At 42.4% G+C, this 22955-nt stretch overlaps 1 protein-coding gene across 1 annotated transcript in view; it reads right to left on the bottom strand.

Moving 5' to 3' along the window:
* Positions 1–22955, bottom strand: part of LOC126355737 (protein white-like) — a 402551-nt gene that overhangs the window by 33538 nt on the left and 346058 nt on the right. The window contains exon 11 of the mRNA XM_050006112.1: positions 14740–14845. Coding sequence (XP_049862069.1) covers positions 14740–14845 — 106 coding nt within the window. The remainder of the gene's footprint in view (positions 1–14739; positions 14846–22955) is intronic.

The following is a 22955-nucleotide window of genomic DNA, read 5'->3' on the forward strand; positions in this document are numbered from 1 at the left end:
GGGGGCAGGAGGAACAAGACTTCTGGTCAGGTGATTACAGGGTTATAAACACAAAATCAAACAGGGGTAATGCAGGAGTAGGTTTAATAATGAATAGGAAAATAGGAATGCGGGTAAGCTACTACAAACAGCATAGTGAACGCATTATTGTGGCCAAGATAGATACTAAGCCCACACCTACTACAGTAGTACAAGATTATATGCCAACTAGCTCTGCAGATGACGAAGAAATTGAAGAAATGTGCGATGAAATAAAAGAAATTATTCAGATAGTGAAGGGAGACGAAAATTTAATAGTAATGGGTGACTGGAATTCGAGTGTAGGAAAAGGGAGAGAAGGAAACATAGTAGGTGAATATGGATTGGGGCTAAGAAATGAAAGAGGAAGCCGCCTAGTAGAATTTTGTACAGAGCACAACTTAGTCATAGGTAACACTTGGTTTAAGAATCATGAAAGAAGGTTGTATACGTGGAAGAACCCTGGAGATACTAAAAGGTATCAGATAGATTATATAATGGTAAGACAGAGATTTAGGAACCAGGTTTTAAGTTGTAAGACATTTCCAGGGGCAGATGTGGACTCTGACCACAATCTATTGGTTATGACCTGTAGATTAAAACTGAAGAAACTGCAAAAATGTGGGAAATTAAGGAGATGGGATCTGGATAAACTGAAAGAACCAGAGGTTGTACAGAGTTTCAGGGAGAGCATAAGGGAACAATTGACAGGAATAGGGGAAAGAAATACAGTAGAAGAAGAATGGGTAGCTCTGAGGGATGAAGTAGTGAAGGCAGCAGAGGATAAAGTAGGTAAAAAGACGAGGGCTGCTAGAAATCCTTGGGTAACAGAAGAAATATTGAATTTAATTGATGAAAGGAGAAAATATAAAAATGCAGTAAATGAAGCAGGCAAAAAGGAATACAAACGTCTCGAAAATGAGATCGAGAGGAAGTGCAAAATGGCTAAACAGGGATGGCTAGAGGATAAATGTAAGGATGTACAGGCTTATCTCACTAGGGGTAAGATAGATACTGCCTACAGGAAAATTAAAGACACCTTTGGAGAGAAGAGAACCACGTGTATGAATATCAAGAGCTCAGATGGCAACCCAGTTCTAAGCAAAGAAGGGAAGGCAGAAAGGTGGAAGGAGTATATAGAAGGTTTATACAAGGGTGATGTACTTGAGGACAATATTATGGAAATGGAAGAGGATGTAGATGAAGACGAAATGGGTGATACGATATTGCGTGAAGAGTTTGACAGAGCACTGAAAGACCTGAGTTGGAACAAGGCCCCCGGAGTAGACAACATTCCATTAGAACTACTGACGGCCTTGGGAGAGCCAGTCATGACAAAACTCTACCAGCTGGTGAGCAAGATGTATGAGACAGGCCAAATACCCTCAGACTTCAAGAAGAATGTAATAATTCCAATCCCAAAGAAAGCAGGTGCTGACAGATGTGAAAATTACCGAACTATCAGTTTAATAAGTCACAGCTGCAAAATACTAACGCGAATTCTTTTCAGACGAATGGAAAAACTGGTAGATGCGGACCTCGGGGAGGATCAGTTTGGATTCCGTCGAAATGTTGGAACACGTGAGGCAATACTGACCTTACGACTTATCTTAGAAGAAAGATTAAGAAAAGGCAAACCTACGTTTCTAGCATTTGTAGGCTTAGAGAAAGCTTTTGACAATGTTGACTGGAATACTCTTTTTCAAATTCTAAAGGTGGCAGGGGTAAAATACAGGGAGCGAAAGGCTATTTACAATTTGTACAGAAACCAGATGGCAGTCATAAGAGTCGAGGGGCATGAAAGAGAAGCAGTGGTTGGGAAAGGAGTGAGACAGGGTTGTAGCCTCTCCCCGATGTTATTCAATCTGTATATTGAGCAAGCAATAAAGGAAACAAAAGAAAAATTTGGAGTAGGTATTAAAATTCATGGAGACGAAGTAAAAACTTTGAGGTTCGCCGATGACATTGTAATTCTGTCAGAGACGGCAAAGGAATTGGAAGAGCAGTTGAACGGAATGGACAGTGTCTTGAAAGGAGGATATAAGATGAACATCAACAAAAGCGAAACGAGGATAATGGAATGTAGTCAAATTAAATCGGGTGATGCTGAGGGAATTAGATTAGGAAATGAGACACTTAAAGTAGTAAAGGAGTTTTGCTATTTAGGAAGTAAAATAACTGATGATGGTCGAAGTAGAGAGGATATAAAATGTAGACTGGCAATGGCAAGGAAAGCGTTTCTGAAGAAGAGAAATTTGTTAACATCGAATATAGATTTAAGTGTCAGGAAGTCATTTCTGAAAATATTTGTTTGGAGTGTAGCCATGTATGGAAGTGAAACATGGACGATAACTAGTTTGGACAAGAAGAGAATAGAAGCTTTCGAAATGTGGTGCTACAGAAGAATACTGAAGATAAGGTGGATAGATCACGTAACTAATGAGGAGGTATTGAATAGGATTGGGGAGAAGAGAAGTTTGTGGCACAACTTGACTAGAAGAAGGGATCGGTTGGTAGGACATGTTTTGAGGCATCAAGGGATCACAAATTTAGCATTGGAGGGCAGTGTGGAGGGTAAAAATCGTAGAGGGAGACCGAGAGATGAGTACACTAAGCAGATTCAGAAGGATGTAGGTTGTAGTAGGTACTGGGAGATGAAGAAGCTTGCACAGGATAGAGTAGCATGGAGAGCTGCATCAAACCAGTCTCAGGACTGAAGACCACAACAACAACAACGCTGTTAGGAAAAAGCTCGAACACTTAATGACTAACTCAATTCAAAATTTTACACGATACATTTATATACATTTTTAACACGTATGGTTGTTGTTGTGGTCTTCAGTCCTGAGACTGGTTTGATGCAGCTCTCCATGCTACTCTACCCTGTGCAAGCTTCTTCATCTCCCAGTACCTACTGCAACCTACATCCTTCTGAATCTGCTTGGTGTATTCATCTCTTGGTCTCCCTCTACGATTTTTACCCTCCACGCTGCCCTCCAATACTAAATTGGTGATCCCTTGATGCCTCAGAACATGTCCTACCAACCGATCCCTTCTTCTGGTCAAGTTGTGCCACAAAGTTCTCTTCTCCCCAATCCTATTCAATACGTACTCATTAGTTATGCGATCTCTCTACACGTACGGTTTGCAAACATATATATAATGTATACAGCGAAAACGTTGTTAGCAAAAATTTTGAACACTTCTAACCAATTTTCTTCACTTGTTTACTCGACACTCAGCTAAACATTTAGACGGACGGTTTTATATTGCATAATACGGAGGGGTATCAAAAATCTCACATTTTCACAAATTACTCTAGTAAACATTCAAAAGGGAATAGGCTATTTTCTTAAACAACAATGTATTGGTTTTTTCTGTTAAAAGAACAAGCACATAAAGCTGTAAGGACTATGGGACTTAACATCTGAGGTCATCAGTCCCCTAGACTTAGAAATACTTAAACCTAACTAACCTAAGGACATGACACACATCCATGCCCGAGGCCGGATTGGAATTTGCTACCATAGCAGCAGCGCGGTTCCGGACTGAAGTGAATAGAACCGCTCAGGCACAATGGCCGGGAGCAACACATATTCTTAAAATATGGACTGGTGGTTCCTCCCGCCGGAGGAGGAATCACTGTGTCAGCTGGCAGTGCTATATCCCAAGGCGCGTCAAGAATATTCCTCCCACTACAGCGGCGAGAAGGAAGAAGATCCCGGCCGTGTCGTATTCACCAACAGAAGGTTGTTGTGCCTCAACTCCAACCCGAACCATTCCTGGTCCCACAGACGAGTGATTCTTGACAGCGAAACTGAATTTACAGGAGCAGCACGTTCGGAAATTCTGTCTCCGAAGCAGGCATTTTTAGCTCTTTCATCTGCCGCTTCATCACCCTGAACCCTCTATTGCCCAGAGGCCCATCAGAATGACACCACTTTGCCCTTCCGCTATAAGTGGACTAGTGTATCATGGATCCTCCGAATACACTTTTCTGCTGGGTAGCCGTGAGAGACGGCCTCAGGGGCACTTACAGTGTCCGTGCAGCACAACGCAGTATTTGCTCCAGCACTCTCAAGATCGTCGTTCGTTGTGAATTCATTTCCTAATCCAGTATTGAGAATGTATTCTGGAAATAAAACAGCGCAGCCAATGGAACTCCCCTGCTTTGGTCTTCAGTGTAAACTACAAGACATTCGCCGGGCTTGGATAAAATTCTGTAAAACATAGATTTGAAAAGGTAGCCTAGTGTATAATCCGTTTTGTGCACCGATAAACCTAAAATACTTTTTCGTCTCCTTACTAACCTTGTTGGTGAACGACTCCAACCTCGATGAAGCACTGAAACACAGTCCGCGTCATGTGCCACTAAGTCCTTCGGCACGTGAATGCCGAACGGCATCAAGGCTCGCGGTCTATTTATGAGCAGTCTCTCTATTGGAGGGCGAACAACGGTATGGAATGTAGGAGAGTGGGTAAGATGGAGAGAGGAGGCTCACCAGCTTACGTACAGAGGCTGATTAGTCTTTAGATCTTCCCTTTCTATATTCTTCAAATGCGGTAATCATGTCAGCTGTTCATCAAACATGAGTGCAATACAGCTCAATGAACCTTTTAAAATTGAGAACGGTGTCGTTCATTTCAAGAGAGAGGAGGTTGAATAGAATAACGATTAAAATTAATACAAATGTACAGGCTGTATCGGAAATAATCATCCGATTAAAAAAAAATATCAAAACTGTTACGTTATTTGAGATATGTGCGTGAATAATGTACTGTCGGAAGGAGCTAACTCAAGATTTTTGCATCGTTCCCTCTATGCAGAAACAGTGTGCGGCCATTTCACTTCTAGTAAAAATTTTGTCGGGACAACAGAAAGAGTTTTGTGTTCTACGAGAACACTGTTACAGTAATCACATATCTCGATATGGTTCAAATGGCTCTGAGCACTATGGGACTCAACTGCTGTGGTCATCAGTCCCCTAGGACTTAGAACTACTTAAACCTAACTAACCTAAGGACATCACACACATCCATGCCCGAGGCAGGATTCGAACCTGCGACCGTAGCAGTCGCACGGTTCCGGACTGCGCGCCTAGAACCGCGAGACCACCGCTGCCGGCCATATCTCGATATGCTTGAGGACATTCTTTTCCCACAGTTGGGTGCTGATTGGAGCGACTTCATTTACCAATAGGATGATAAATGAAGGCGGGGGCACCGCCACACTGGCATCTGAAATTTAGGGTTTTTTAAATCAAAGGAATACTGAAAGAGGGATCGGTCGCACTGGGCCAAATGATTCAGCCATGCAGTATTGGCCTTCAAGGTCACCGAACCGGACTGTATGTGATTATTTCTTGTGGAGGTTTATAAAAGACTATGTTTATGTGCCTCCGTTACGAACAAAGAATGAAGTGAGACATCACATAACGGCAGCTGTGGACGCTGTAACTCAAGACACGCTCTTTGCGGTGTGGGAAAAATTTGAATACCGCATTGACATATGCCGTTCATCTCAAAGGGTGTATACTATGAAAAGATCTTTTTTTTTTTGAGATTCTCGTTCATCAAAAAAAAATCATTGTGTATGTCTATTAGTTTCAGAAATATAGACGTCCCACATCGGACGATTTCTTTTGGTACACCTTGTATTTCTCTGCAGAAAATTTCGAACCTCTGTTATCGTCGACTCCTCGGGACAGAAGCCGGCCGTTGTGGCCGAGCGGGTCTAGGCCCTTCAGCTCAGAACCGTGCTGCTGCTACGGTCGCAGGTTCGAATCCTGCCTCGGGCATGGATATGTGTGATGTCCTTAGGTTAGTCAGGTTTAAGTAGTTCTAAGTCTAGGGGACTGATGATCTCATATGTTAAGTCTCATAGTGCTTAGAGCCATTTGAACGATTTTAGAAATGATTTGGTATAGAAGGTCCAAAGATTAACAGGTCTCTCAACTCTAATTGTACCCATAGATAGTTTTATCTCTTAGTCACTCTTCAGTCATCTGTAATACCATGGAAGTTAATCCCTGATGTCGTAACAGATATCCTGTCATCCTGTTCCTTCTTCTTGTCAGGGTTTTCCATATATTCCTTTCTTTGTCGATTCTCTGGGGAACCTCGTCAGTCGTTACTTTATCAGTCCACTTAACATTCAAAATTATCTTGCAGCACCACATCTCAAGTTCTTCGATTCTCTTTTTTCCGGTTTTCCCACAGTCCTTGTTTCACTACCATACAACGCTATGCTCCCAAATTACATTCCAAGAAATTTCTTCCTCGAATTGAGGTTTATGTTTGATACTACTTGGACAAAAATGCCCTTTTTGTCAGTGCCAGTCTTTTTTTGTGTTCTACTTTCTCCGTCGGTCCTAGATTATTTTGTTGGCTATGAGGTAGAATAGCTTAACTACACTACTTCGTGATCACCAATCCTGACGTTAAATTTCTCGCTCTTCTCATTCCTGCTACAAATAATTACTTTGGCTCTCCATCGATTTACTCTCAATCCACATTCTGTACTCATTAAAGTGTTCTTTCCATTCAGCAGCTCCTGTAATTTATCGTCACTTTCACTGAGGATAGCAATGACATCAGCGAATCTTATCATTAGTATCCTTTCATCATGAATTTTAATTCCACTCAACTTTGTTTTGTTTCCTTTATTGCTTTTTCGATGAGAGCTTGAACGATAGGGGCGAAAGATTACATCCCTGTCTTACATCCTTTTAATCTAAGCACTTTTCTCTATGTGTTTCACCCTTATTGTCCCCTCTTGCCTCTAGTACATAAAGTATGTTACCCGTCATGCCCTGTAGCTTACCCCCATTGTTCAGAAAATTTCGAGCATATTGCGTAAGGATTTTCTGTTAACGTCTTAACTGTTGCTGCTGGCAGTGCGACGACTTCAGCGGTGGTCCGCGAGGACGATTTGTGAAGTTAATCCTGGTTCGTGGCGTGAAAATAATGATGGATACTTCTGTTTTATTAATATTCTAGTTACGTCTGTGGTCCACGTCTCCGTTGTAGTTGAATCAGCTGGCAGCACTGGCGTGATAATAGTAGTTCCAGTGTGTGCGTTGTCATCACGCACGCGACGTTTTATTATTAAAATGTTTATTAATCACGCGGTGCGGGTAGGTCGGAATTATGCAATGTCTTTAGTATTTACGATAAATAGCCGGTTAATGTCAATACTTCGCACAGTTCCTTCACCGTGTTGCCACAGGAAAACAGTCACCTGTGTTTATCACATCAGTTCAATTTACATCTTCGTCTTTAAGACAGTGTGGATGACATAATAAATGGATGACATAATAAATGTTTCTCGATCAAAGCACAGGATTGTTCCTTTCCTTAACATTTTGGTTTTTCCACTTTCACGCAATTCTAACAGTTATTGTCACAAGTTCACACAGTATGTAAAATCGTCACCGCAAACACTCGATACACTTTTCAGGTTTTACTATTCACTTAATAATGCACGATCTCCTATTAATTAGTTGTAATTATTTGTCCCTCAGCGTATCACCGTCTTTCACGCCGAACTTTGCAACGTTTTCTCCACCTGCGAACCGGTCACGATATCACAACAACTCGCACGCTCTCTATCGACAGCCGTTCGCTCTCTCTGACACAGCACTTCTCCTAGCCTAACCAAAGATTTACAAAGCATATAAACATAAAATATAAAACAGTAGAAAAATGAATGTAGAAACAATGTGACGTAAAAAACAAATAAAGAATCGTTGAAATAAATGATACATAAATGCACAAAAGAAAAAAAATTACTATCGACTTTCGGGGAAAGCAATGTCTTTACAATGTTTACACCTGGAGAAACAATTCGTAGAACACCATACCGTCGCTGTTCCACCATATGCGTAACACGAATTTTTTGGATGGTCACAGGTCTTTGTACGGGGACTTACTGCTTTGATTAGACTCCTGCGCTCTTTTTTTTTCCTTATGTCAGCACAAAGATGCCATTCCTCGCCTCCAGCAATGATACAGGATAGGAATGTTCGGTATTGTTCACTAGCCAATTGATGATGAACGAGCAGAGATGCACATATGGTCACCTGCTGTTGTTTGTAATTTTGGCTAGAGCTTCTGGTATCCATACACCCAAAATCTGAACAGTCCCCATGCATTCAAATGTCACGCAACATTGGAATGGTCACATATCATCAAATTTGCTCGTTCTCTGATACACTGACGTGGGTCATCTTGAATTAATGCGTTTAAAAGATCTTCATCAGCTTACGACAAAACCAACCTCCTTCAAAAGAGTAAACTACTACACTCCTGGAAATTGAAATAAGAACACCGTGAATTCATTGTCCCAAGAAGGGGAAACTTTATTGACACATTCCTGGGGTCAGATACTTCACATGATCACACTGACAGAACCACAGGCACATAGACACAGGCAACAGAGCACGCACAATGTCGGCACTAGTACAGTGTATATCCACCTTTCGCAGCAATGCAGGCTGCTATTCTCCCATGGAGACGATCGTAGAGATGCTGGATGTAGTCCTGTGGAACGGCTTGCCATGCCATTTCCACCTGGCGCCTCAGTTGGACCAGCGTTCGTACTGAACGTGCAGACCGCGTGAGACGACGCTTCATCCAGTCCCAAACATGCTCAATGGGGGACAGATCCGGAGATCTTGCTGGCCAGGGTAGTTGACTTACACCTTCTAGAGCACGTTGGGTGGCACGGGATACATGCGGACGTACATTGTCCTGTTGGAACAGCAAGTTCCCTTGCCGGTCTAGGAATGGTAGAACGATGGGTTCGATGACGGTTTGGATGTACCGTGCACTATTCAGTGTCCCCTCGACGATCACCAGAGGTGTACAGCCAGTGTAGGAGATCGCTCCCCACACCATAATGCCGGGTGTTGGCCCTGTGTGCCTCGGTCGTATGCAGTCCTGATTGTGGCGCTCACCTACACGGCGCCAAACACGCATACGACCATCATTGGCACCAAGGCAGAAGCGACTCTCATCGCTGAAGACGACACGTCTCCATTCGTCCCTCCATTCACGCCTGTCGCGACACCACTGGAGGCGGGCTGCACGATGTTGGGGCGTGAGCGGAAGACGGCCTAACAGTGTGCGGGACCGTAGCCCAGCTTCATGGAGACGGTTGCGAATGGTCCTCGCCGATACCCCATGAGCAACAGTGTCCCTAATTTGCTGGGAAGTGGCGGTGCGATCCCCTACCGCACTGCGTAGGATCCTACGGTCTTGGCGTGCATCCATGCGTCGCTGCGGTCCGGTCGCAGGTCGACGGGCACGTGCACCTTCCGCCGACCACTGGCGACAACATCGATGTACTGTGGAGACCTCACGCCCCACGTGTTGAGCAATTCGGCTTTACGTCCACCCGGCCTCCCGCATGCCCACTATACGCCCTCGCTCAAAGTCCGTCAACTGCACATAGGGTTCACGTCCACGCTGTCGCGGCATGCTACCAGTGTTAAAGACTGCGATGGAGCTCCGTATGCCACGGTAAACTTGCTGACACTGACGGCGGCGGTGCACAAATGCTGCGCAGCTAGCGCCATTCGACGGAGAACACCGCGGTTCCTGGTGTGTCCGCTGTGCCGTGCGTGTGATCATTGCTTGTACAGCCCTCTCGCAGTGTCCGGAGCAAGTATGGTGGGTCTGACACACCGGTGTCAATGTGTTCTTTTTTCCATTTCCAGGAGTGTATCTTGCCATGCTCTGTTCCGGCCGCAGCTGCACACACTATCTCAGAATGAGAATGCGTAAACTCAAAAAGCAAGAATGACCAACAAATCAAAAATGACAATCGATAAATAAGCAAACGAAAACGCAAAACAATAACGCTCCGTTTGATGCATGAAACAAATACAAAAGCCTGTGAGCTGCTGGCCGTGCTGGAAAGTTTAACAGTACAAAACTAGAGGTTCGGAAGTCCATAAGTGGTTTCTCCCAGAATTTGGCGCCAGTAATTACTTCTCGTTCATCTATGGCAATAATTAGACAATTAACGCTGCATTTAGATCATTTACCCATGTTGCTTGAGATTTTCGTCTTGGTCTTTTCTACTCTAGGAAACCAGGAAAGAAATTCCTTGGTGCAGCGACCAACAATTTGCTCATATCAAATTCACACCCGAGTCCCAATCCTATCGGTTTGATTTACAGATTGCCGAACATGAATCTCTCCAAATCAAGCAGGATAGACACTTTTTTTATTCGTTTTCGCATTAATTGTCCCATGTTAAGACCGATAATATGCAGTGATTCCATCAGCACAATCTTTCGGAAAACTCAGATTTGTTTACTACTAGCATAATGCCATTTTTAGACTGCTAGTCTGTTTTCAGTTGATGCCTTTTACTGTTCTGCGCACCTCATTTTTCTGTACCTCCATTATATATTATTATAAACTTATAGTAATAGATTTTTGGACTACCTTTAGAATTTGATCTAATACGTTCATTCACTAAGTGTTGAAATTCATCTGCACTTAAGGAACAGAACTCTACGTCAGTCCTGAAGCGAAGAAAGTTCAGATGTGTTTCACTAATGCCTAAGAATTCTAGTTCACAGTTTAGAAAACTTGACCTTTTCTCTGCGCTTAGTAATATAGAATAATCTTACGTTTTCAACTCTGAATTTTCTGTTTTCCTAATGCAATCGATTGCAACCTGTGATTTCAGAAGAATGCCTTCTTTCTCAGCGGTTGTTTGGTACTGATTTGGCTGCAGCTAAGCTCAAAATCTTCTGAAAGTCCAACCTCAACAATTGCTTCACAAGCATCTCGCATAACTTCATTTGCTTTCATTACTGTCAATTTCTGACTGATTTCGTAAATTCCTCACACATTTACAGAAATCTTCTAATGCTCATAGTATTCACTCTTTTGTTAGGCACTGTGTCATGTGCTGCTATAACTGATCAGATGTGATATTAGTTCATCGGGAGTTTAGTTTTGGTTTCGCCACACTAACACTGTATTTTCATTACTTTAGCTCCTAGTCTGTCAAAAATTCATCCGAATAATTTTGTGTAACGCCGAATATTCTATTGTTTTCTGTCATCATTTTCTTGAAATAATAGTCACAAACAAACAAATTTAGGGTTCAGCCCCTTCTACTCCATTGATGAATTTCTTAATAGAACCATGTGTTTAGCATACGTTATTAATAGTATCAAATAACGAAAGCAGTAGTACAACCTGACTTCTGTAAAAATTCAGTACAGCAATGCGATCATTGTAAACAAGTGTTGTAAAATTACTTTTTCTGTTTGATGTTGCAATAGCCTAAAAATTATCATATGTTACTCAATGTATTGAACATAAACATGTTTTGTGATAAGTTACTTCATCACTTTTAATGTGAGAATATTTTTAAGATTTGTTGAGATAGTCCACATCTACGAGGTACAATTCACTAGCGAATTATGGAAGATACATTAGGATATTTATTTTTTTGTAATAAATAAGTGGGCATTCTTATTTTTCTGACATGTTCTACACACTGGAATATCTTCTCACTATGGGTCAACTGGAACGTAAAGTACATGTAATCTAATTTAATCTTAACGTCCTGTCGATAAATAGGTTTTTAGTGTGAGGAGAAGTTCGGATTTTGGAACGTTGGGGAAGAAATTCGACTGCGTCAATTTCAAAGTCATTATCAAGGTGATCATCTACTGTTATTTAGAGAAGAAAAACATAGCCTCCATTTTAATTGTCTTCTCAGTGTGTTATATATTTTCCTTCATACTTTTCTCTACACCCCTAAATAACAATTTATATAAGTAGCTTTGACTGCCGGTTTCGTGCCAGTGTTTATAACTCTCATATTGTAAGACGATAAGCTTGTTACTTATTTTAGTTTAGTACTGATTGCTGGTTTGATAAATTCTCACAATAAAATACTACCCTGCTACATCACTAGTTCATTTCCATGTAAAACTGAATCTACACTGACGGAAAAGTCAAACACCAAAAAAGAGTTGTGCGACATGAGCGAAAACTAGTAGGCGTGTTTCTACATCCGAAAGATGCCGTTTAATCAAATTTCGCGGTATTCGCGTAACAGCTGCTCCAGTAGCACCACTGTGAGGATGTAAATCAGGTTTGCTTCAAATACAGTTGTGAGCGTTAGTTATCTTTGAGGTTGGACGTGCTGAGTTGATGTCAGTCGGGAATGCCTTCAAGGTGACAAACTTGCCATTATCGACAGCTCACTGGTTTTGAACGTGGTCGTGGGTCAAATGGCTCTGAGCACTATGCGACTCAACTTCTGAGGTCATCAGTAGCCTAGAACTCAGAACTAATTAAACCTAACTAACCTATGGACATCACACACATCTATGCCCGAGGCAGGATTCGAACCTGCGACCGTAGCGGTCGCTCGGTTCCAGAATGTAGCGCTTAGAACCGCACGGCCACTACTGCCGGCGAACGTGGTCGTGTATCTGCGGGAAGTTGGATGTTCTTTCAGAGATACTGCAGAAAGGCTTATCGGGAAGGTAGCCACTGTACATGATTGCTGACAGCGGTGGTCACGAGAATCTACGGTCACAAGAAGACTGAACTCTGGACGGCTACGCGGCACTACAGAGAGGGACGATCATCGTGTTCGGTGTATGGATGTGTTTCGCATAACGGCATCTGCAGCAGCTGTTTCAGCAGCAGTTGGTACCACAGTCACAAACCTAATGGTTAAAAGTCGATTACTCCAGCACAGCTCCTAGCCAGTCGCCGTGTAGCATTCCACTGGCCCAAAACCACCACCATGTGAGACTCCAGTGGTATCAATCGAGAAGTCATTGGAGGACAGGGTAGAGGTCTGTTGTGTTGTGATGAGCTGGTTCAACCTCGCTGCAAGTGATGGACGTGTGTCCGCTATTAGGAGGCCAGGTGATCGCCGAAAACCAAGGTGTCTGCCCTCGACCTACAGTTTTAGTTATCGCCTAGGGTGCTATATTATATGATGGCAACTTCAGTATCATATTTACCCCACGGATCCTATCTAAACATCCGTCTGGTGATTCGTCCTGTTGTGCTGCCGTCATTGAGTAGTATTACAGGCAGCTTTCTCGAACAGCGTAACGCTCGCCCATGTACCGCTGTTGTATCCCAAAATGCTATACAGAGGTTCAAGATTCCGTCCTGGCCGGCTCGAGCAGCGCGCTCCGTTACAGGATCCTCTAGTAATCGCGAAAGCGTTACGTAGATGATAGGTTAACTCCAGTGGAAGACTCTGCAAGAGAGACACTCAGTAGCTCGGTACGGGCTTTTGTTAAAGTTTCTAGAACATACCTTCACCGAGGAGTCAAGCAGTATATTGCTCCCTCCTAAGTATATCTCGCGAAGAGACCATGAGGATAAAATCAGAGAGATTAGACCCCATACAGAGGCATATCGGCCATCTTTCTTTCCACGAACAATACGAGACCGGAATGGAAGGGAGAACCGATAGAGGTACTCAAGGTACCCTCCGCCACACACCGTCAGGTGGTTTGCTGAGTATGGATGTAGATGTAGATCTAGATGTAGGTCACCAGATTAACCGTCCTTGTATTGACCGACCAATTGCAACGTCACGGAACTCCATTCCACATAGTAACATTTGGTATCTGTACAACACAACGCATTGTTGCATTCAACATTCTGGCGGTTACACCTGTTACTAATTATACCATCATTTTACTTTTTCAAAGGCCTATCTCGCGCTTACATTAAAATGTAAACTTACAACGTTAATCACTTAAATATGTTACCAAGACAAACAGATCACCGAAATTTCATTACTCTATATTTTTTTTTGGTATTGTACATTTTTTTGTACACTCCTCAATAACATTTTATGTAATTATCTTTCATAAATAATTGCCACTTTTGTGCATGTATGGTCCCGAGTTCGAGTCTCGGTCGGGCACATAGTTTTAATCTGCCAGGAAGTTTCATATCAGCGCACACTTCGATGCAGTGTGTAAATCTCATTCTGGATATGTCAACATTATTTAATAAAGGTAAATACTCATGCAACTGATATTAACTAAGTAATCAAGCTTATTATATGAACTATGACTCACTGTACCCAATTGCGAGCTTAACCGCTTTATAATCTGTTACTTATTTTATAACTTGTTTAATAAATTCTCACAATGTAAACTACTGAGCGACTGTGTCAGTAGTATATTTCTTTGTAATACTAAATATATTTCCTTTCAGCGTCGGTCTTGGAGAACTTGTAATTTTAAAGTGGTGCAGTATTTGTTAGAGACCACAATGTATATGGTCGAGGTTGTAGTTTACTGTGAACTTCCCTTCTGTCAGTCGTCTAAAGCTTCTACAAATAACAGAATTTTTAGTTTTTACTCAGCAACTTAAGAAAATATTTCCTAGTTTGACGCTAATTTGACTTTTGCGTAACAATCGTAACCATCATCTTCCGCTTCACCAGAACGTGAAATGCAAGGAACTTCCCAAATTGTCGCAGTATTTCTGTGAAACGATTGTTACAAATTAATTATCAGGGGTAGACAAGAGAAGTTTAACCAAAAACGGACATCGCCGGAAACCACTCGCAGACGTCTCGATCGTAAACACTGTCTCGCAGCCGCTGTACTTCGCCATTTGGCCTGAATCCAGCAGCAGGCAACGGCCGGACGCGGCTGGCGGAGATTGTTATGGGCAGCCTGTGGGAGTGTGACAACTTACCCGACGTTTATGAAGAAGCCGCCGTACAGCAGGAACGGAAAGATGGCTGGCGCGCCCATGGACATCGCTACTGCAGTGCTGGGGCTCAGGCAGGACAGCAGGTAGCCTGCGGAACAACGAAGATGCACGCTGTAGAACAGCACAGTGTAGGCAACGCCTCAGAGCATCCCCTGCTGTTCGCTGACAGCCACTCTTTTTGCCAACTTCGCTCCCACACCCCCATTCTGTCTCCTGAATAGGTGCAAAATCATGTCGAATGCAAAATGTTGTACTGAATAATTCAAAAATTCTTAGCAGGAGAGGAAAACTTAGTGACTGAGGGGGATAAAAGAAAAATCACAAAGTGTGTTCCACAAGGTTCAATTTTGGTTCCACTACTGTTCCTTATAAAGAAAAATGTTTAAATGTGTGTGAAATCCTAAGGGACCAAACTGCTGAGGTCATCAGTCCCTAGACTTACACACTACTTAAACGAACTTAACGCTAAGGACTACACTCTCACCCATGCCTGAGGGAGGACTGTAACCTCCGTCAGGAGGGGCTGTTCCTTATACAGAGGTTTCAAAACTCAATGACAAAACTTCAGGAATGGATTCCCCATATAACGAGAAGAAAAAATTCTGTGTAAGCATGAGTCTGGGAATGCAGAGCCACCGAGCTTTTCGAATATGTCACTGTTACACAGCCCATGCTGACAATTACTGTTTGCCAGAGACACCTGTACAAGTTACAAGCGTTGTACATGTAAACAAATTGCGAACCAATGTGATATGGATCTGAATATCCTTCAGCATGCGCAGATGAAGTACATTGATCCCCAGTTAAATACGCAGATGTTGCTGTATCTGTGGTTAGTGATTGTAGTCTGTAGTCTACTCTCAAGTTACACGTAAGTACTGGAAACCTTAAATATACCGTAGCCATTAGCAAACGTGTGTACAGGGTGATTTGTTATTCCCTGAGCTCCTGGTTTTCAGACTTGAAATATACACCAACCAAGAGCTCGCGAATGTATTTTTCAAGATGGTTTGGCGAATGGCAATGCATTGGAAGTACGTCGCTTGTGCCAGGAGCGCAACCAATTCCGCAGATTACCAGACTAAAAGACCTTTTTAGGAATTTTTCTGTGAGTATAAGATTCACACGTCCATCAGGTAGTGGTGGTCGGCCAAAACGCACATCATCATAGAATGAGAAACGTCTACTCAAAAATGTGGAGGAAAATTCTGGAATCAGCACAAGCTGGTTACACTTGCAGAGCAATGTGCCGCTCGTGACGATGTGAACAGTTTTTCGTGAAAACACCCTGTATCCACACCATTCGCTGCGTATACAGGTCTTGAGTCCTGAGGATTATTCTCCACGAGTAACGTTCTACCAGTGGTTCCTGCATCAATGTGTTACGATGCCCATCTTGGCAGTTGTTGTTCTGTTCGCAGAAGAAACGACAGTCACGAGAGACGGAATGGAGAATTTACATAATTAGCACTTGTGAGCGGACAAAATGCGCCATGCAACTGTCGAATCGTCTCACCAACAGAGGTTCTCCATTGACAACTGTGCAGCAGTTGTCGGCAGTTCTTCATTGTAACGCTACGTCCTTCCAGAGAGACGTACTGGGCAGAACTAGATGGACTTCTTGCTACTGCATGTCATTTGCATCCCGTCGACAACTGCAATTCATGCACGACGAAGCTCCCGCATATTTCAGTCTGTCTGACCAGTGACACACCAACGCAAATTTTCCCTAGTGATGGGATGGCTGTGGTGGACTGATTACTTGGCCACCCTGTTTACCTCTCTTAAATCTCCAGGACTTTCACTCGTTGGGACATTTAATGTCTCTCGTGCATTCGATTGCTGTTGCGGATGGATCTAGTCTTTACGTAGCCGTTGTGACAACCATTCAGGCGGTACCACTGCACCAGGCGTTCTGATCGCGAGGGAAATTGCGTGAGAAAATGGATGGAGGCCTCTGTTCAGGCAGGAGGAGGTCGCTTTGAACATTTCCTCTGGCACGTACCGATGAGCAGGTCGTAATATCTGGCGCTACAGACGTACAGTGCAGTTTGTAGGAACTAGAGGTCGAATAACACTATAATGATACAATCCGGTAGCCATGTTGACGTAGCCTCTTTTCTTCTTCTTGTTATATGAGGAATTCCTGAAGTTTTGCTGTCGAGTTCAGAAACAGTCTGTATATGTGAATGAAGTTTCACTCACCACTCAATAAAAAAGATTTGGTACTTTTTGCAGTCGACACTAGTGTTATAATGAATCCCATTAGAGTGAATGTAACAAAATGACCTGCTCATGTTAATTTTCGAAGATTTATTTGAGCATGTTCTAAAACTAGACTACCCATTTCTTTTGAGAAAACATATTTCATTCAGTTCTGTACAACAAATAAAGTCATACCAGCAACTGATGTAGCACATGAAAAGGAGACAATGAAAATTTTGGGACGTACATATTGATGAAAACCAAAAAATGGAAGAAAAATATTACTGACCTTATCAAACAGTTATGTTCTATTACTTTTGGTCTTAATAAAATTGTTAATGCAGGAAACAAACGAATCAGTCTTCATATACATTTTGAATATTTCTACTCACAAACATATTACGGAATAATTTCCTAGGATAATTCATCAATTAGACAAAGGATACTGATTTTAACAAAACCGAGCAGCAAGAATGATTTATTGTCTTCACCCATAGTAATGTTGATAACCAGTACTCTAGAAGAAAGACATGACCTTCATCATCCAACATTAAAACTGTCAGTAGCTCAGAAATGAGCTGAATATGATTCAACAAAAATTTTAGTGTTTTTCCCAATAACACAAAAGATCTAACAAGTAGCAAAGCAATACAAAATAAAACCTAAAAACGTTTCTACTGGATGTCTAATATTCCATAGAAGAATTTTCACTTAAAAACTCGTAGCCCAAAAAAACTAGTTTTAATTACAGATACATACTGTGAGTAGGGATGAAAAATAATGTATTAACTAATGTCAAAATTAATCAGTTATACAGTTTCTGTGTATGGCATCGTTCTACATCATTTCAATAATAATAAAATTCAAATGATGTGTCAACACATAGTAAATTCACTATCTAACTGCCGACAATGTATGACTTGATTCTGTTAACATATACTTAATAATATTTTTTTGAAAAAGGAAAAAAAGTCATACTACTGAGGAATTATTCGATTGGGATGTAAATCGGAAGATGTGGTGTACATGTACAGACAAAAAATGATTACAATCTCAGAACAATTGGATGATTTATCCAAGAGGAAGAGCTTCACAATCTGAGCTAGTCAGTAACGCATTGGTTCACCTCTGACCCTTATGCTAGCAATTATTCGGCTTTGCATAGAGTAACAGAGTTGTTGGATGCCCTCTGGAGGGATATCGTGAGAAATTCTGTGCAGATGGAGTGTTAGATCGATAATCGCGAGCTCGTAGGTGGTCTCTGTCCATAATGCTCCAAAACTTCTAAATTGGGAAGAGATACGGTGATCTTGCTGGCAAAAGTAAGATTTTCCAAGTACAGAGACAAGTGTTGGGGCGGGCCCAGGTTGGCTTGCCTAGTTAAGCGAACTGAGCCATAGAATATACTCGACGTACCACTGTACTTTTAAGGTTACCGTGGATGACAACCAAAGGAGTCCCGACCTGAAAAGAAGTGGCACCCCAGTCCATCACTCCTAGTTGTCAAGCCATATGGTGGGAGGCAATTAGATTGCTATCTCATTGTTGTATGGGCCGTCTCCAGAGAAGTTCGCTCTGGTCATCGGGACTCAGTTCGAAGCGGGACTCATTACTGACAAATATTCCACTCTGTTTCCTGATTTTCCGGACCGTCTATGGAGACGCCCCAGTCAGTGGTAGGATACCAACGTGACTGTCTCCCTTCATACAGCCTGACAACCAGGAGTGGTCTTACGTGCCATTTCCTTCCATAGCAAGAAACCTTTGGATGTCAGACGTGCTTTTATTTCTGGTTGCCACATCCTACCTTGGTTAGCAGGATCACCGGATATCCTCCCAATTGGGGGGAGGAAAATCTCAGGATTTTGAAGATCTGAAGTGTCAGTTGGACATAATTTCCACAACATTCCTCAGGAGGAATTCCAACAAGTGGGTTAACCAGTGCCAATCCGCATAATTACTTGCATTAGGTCTGGAGGTAGACCAACGCGTGACTTACCTGCTCAATTTTTGAAGCACTTTCTCTTGAATATATCATATATTTCTTCTGAAATTGTTATCAGCTGTTTGTCTGTACATGGTTCAAAATAGCTGTGAGCACTATGCGACTTAACTTCTGAGGTCATCAGTCACGTAGAACTTAGAACTAATTAAACCAAACTAACGTAAGGACATCACACACATCCATGCCCGAGGCAGGATTCGAACCTGCGACCGTAGCGGTCGTTCGGTTCCAGACTGTAGCGCCTAGAACCGCACGGCCACTCCGTCCGGCGTCTGTACATGCATGTGTCATTTACCGATTGGAGTTCCATTCGGAGAATTCCTTCGAGGTGCGTCATTTTTTATTGTTTTATTTATTTATTTTTATCTTAGAGCGCATTTCGAGTGGAACATTCTTCTCCCCAACTTCAATTAGCTAACTAGGTTAGAGGAAAGAGCTCTTAGAGCGGATCTCGAAGAGCCCATGGCACGAGAATATGAAAAATAAAAAAAATATATTATCGTCCATTCCTCTGACCAGACAAGGTTTTATTGTGGAGCCGAGTAATATGGAACATGAAACCCACAAAAGTACGGTAGCCGACAGTGACAGCAGTTCCGACCCCACCCTGGGGCAGGAAACTAACACAGGTCACCGTACATGTATCCAGAACGAACAAATACATCGATCTGCGTTTTATTCAGAATTGTTGTGAAAAATGTCCCCAATTTACTATCGTGAGCCAGAAAATAACTTTTATAATCATTTAATTACGAAAACGAACTTGAGTTTTAAGCAGAACTGTGTATTTTCTGTGTAGCATTGTAAAGAGGTTTACACACCAAGGTGAGAAAAGTAATAGGACAGTGATGCGCGCACACACATACACATACACACACACACACACACATACACACACACACACACACACACACACACACACATGGCAGTAGTATCACGTGTACATCGTGTAAAAGGGCATTGCTCTGGAAGAGACGCCACTTGGAACCAGTTGATTTATGTCAAAAGGTTCCCGACGTAATCATGGCCGCAATCCGGGAACTAACAATCTTTCAACGCCGAGTGGCAGTTGGACCTAAGCGCAAGCGTCGTTCCATTTCGGAAAAGCGTTAGGGGCTTTAATATTACGAGATCCAAAGTGTCAAGCGTGTGCGGAGGACACCAGATTATGGTCATTACCGCTCACCGTATACAACGCAGTGGCTAATAGCCTTCACTTAGCGACCTAGAGCAGCAGCGATTGCGTCACTGCTACCACAATAGCCTCTCTGCGTGAATAAACCGCAGAACTCAGTTATCATAATCCGGTGAAATTAGATCCGGGTACTTGGAGACCTTGGCAACGATTCGTGGACTTCATACCCCCAAACAACGATGGGATTTTTATGGATGACAGTGCTCTGTGTCACCGAGCCACGATTGTTCACGACTGGTTTGAAGAAGTTTCACGTTAATTCGAGAGAGTGATTTGGCCGCCCGGATACCCCGAAATGAACCAAATCGAACATTTATGGTACATAATCGAGAGATCAGGTTGTGCACAAAATCCTCCACCTTCAACACTCTCGCAGTTATGAACGGCTAGAGAGGTCTAGGGGTAGCGTCTTTGATTAATAATCAAAACGTATTCGGTCTCGGGTTTGAACATCACCAACACTTAAATTTTGAATAATAATCACCAGTAATTGCAGCCGAAGGCTGACGGCTTCAAAAGTCACCCTCATTCAGACAAAGGCATTGTCAAAAAGGGCAGAACAGCGGACTGAGGTGCAGGAAACTATCTTGCCTTTACGGTGGGGAGACCGCCACTAAAGACGGAAGAATAGGCAATGACTAACGGCATGAGGATGCAAAAGCCAATGTAACCCACTGCACTGAACATACAAATTATTTATCCACAGGACATATGACCTGTAATTGAAAAAGTGTCATGGCGATCTCTACTTTGGCGAAAGATTCCAAACTGTTTCCCCATTCGGATATGAATGAGGGCACCGCCAACGCGGAGGCGGCCATGAAAAAAAGATAGAGTAACCAACGAAAGGATAATGTTTTACGAGTAGGGTCGTGCACTCTGAAGTTTTAACGTCGTGGGGAATTTAGAAAATTTGAAAAGGGAAATGCAGAGGCTCAGTCTAGATGTAATGCGGGTGAGTGAAGTGAAATGGAAAGAGGACAAGGATTTCTGGTCAGATGAGTACAGAGGAATGTCAACAGCGGCAGAAAATCGAATAATGGGAGTAAGAGTTGTTATGAATAGGATTGGAGAGCAGAGAGTGAATTACTGTGAACAGTTGAGTGACAGGGTTGTTCTCAACAGAATCGACAGAAAACCGACAGGGATATCTGAGGTACTCAAGTCAGCGTGGCAAGCCGAAGATGAAAAAACAGATATGATATATGAAGATATTGAATATGTAATTCAGTAAGAAAAAGGAGACGAAACTGTAATATTCATGGGAAATAGCAATGCAGTTGTAGGGGAAGGAGTGGAAGAAACGGTTACAGGAGAATATGGGCTTTCTACTAGGAGTTAAAGAAAAGTAACACTAATTGAATTCTGCTATAAATTTAGGAAGTAATAGCGCATAATCTGTTCAAAAATCACAGGAGGAGGAAGTATACATGGAAAAAGGCCCGGAGATACGGAAATATTTCGGTTCATTAATAGAGCTCAGGCAGAGATTCCGAAATCATAAATCGGAATTGTCACGCCTAACCAGGAGTGCACATATTTATTTATTTATGGATAAATTTTACCTGGCAAGAATAGGACCTTCACGCCCTCTCCTTCACCTAACCAGGCAAACTCAGATTCAACAAATTTCAGTTTCTACAGAACATTAAAGACATATAACATGTTATACAGTATTAATGTTAAAGAAAGAAAAATAGAGATTATAAAAGTAGTACAATGATAATTATAACAATCAAGAATAATAATAATAATAGTAGTAATGACTATGCATATGAAAGTAAACATATTTTTCTTTTATGAATGTCAGTCCTATTGCTAGTTGGGAATTTTCTCGTTATATTCTTGCAGCTTGTGAGTTATTCTCATCAAGGAGAGACATAAGACGATAGAACGGGATGAAAGAGATATAGAAGAGGTAGATAGGTTAGAGGAAGAGAAATAGAATGGTAAAATTTGAAGCTATGATGGAGAGGATAAAGAAAGAGATGAGAGGGGAACTACAATGGTGGCTATACCATCCCTAATATGTAAGTCTTGAGTTCCTTCTTGAATGTTGAGTGGGTCTGGATAAGACGCAGATCACAGGGGAGCGCGTACCATAGTCGTATGTCTGAGATGGAGAATGACACGGAGAAAGATTTTGTGTTATGTAAAGGTACAGCCAAGGTGCTAGACGTATCCGATCTGGTATTGCGGTTGTGGAATGATGATAGGTGTTTAATGTGAGAAGATAAGTATTGGGGGCACCAGTGGGTAAGAAATCTACGAGGTAAGCACATCGTGTGGAGATCGCGTGCTTTATGTGGCCGTATCCCACCTAGCTGGGAATGAAGGACTGATATGATCATACAACTGTATATTGCATACGTATCTAACGCAAGCGTTCATCACTAGCACGAGGCATCTCGAATTTTCAGTATTTGTGCCACGTTGAACTACATCAAAGTAGTACAGATTAGGCAAGACTAGTGTTTGGACTAATTTTTGTTTAACATGGGTTGGAAATACACTCCTGGAAATGGAAAAAAGAACACATTGACACCGGTGTGTCAGACCCACCATACTTGCTCTGGACACTGCGAGAGGGCTGTACAAACAATGATCACACGCACGGCACAGCGGACACACCAGGAACTGCGGTGTTGGCCGTCGAATGGCGCTAGCTGCGCAGCATTTGTGCACCGCCGCCGTCAGTGTCAGCCAGTTTGCCGTGGCATACAGAGCTCCATCGCAGTCTTTAACACTGGTAGCATGCCGCGACAGCATGGACGTGAACCGTATGTGCAGTTG

Source organism: Schistocerca gregaria, chromosome 3 (genome assembly GCF_023897955.1).
Source record: "Schistocerca gregaria isolate iqSchGreg1 chromosome 3, iqSchGreg1.2, whole genome shotgun sequence".
In the NCBI taxonomy this organism is placed as follows: domain Eukaryota; kingdom Metazoa; phylum Arthropoda; class Insecta; order Orthoptera; family Acrididae; genus Schistocerca; species Schistocerca gregaria.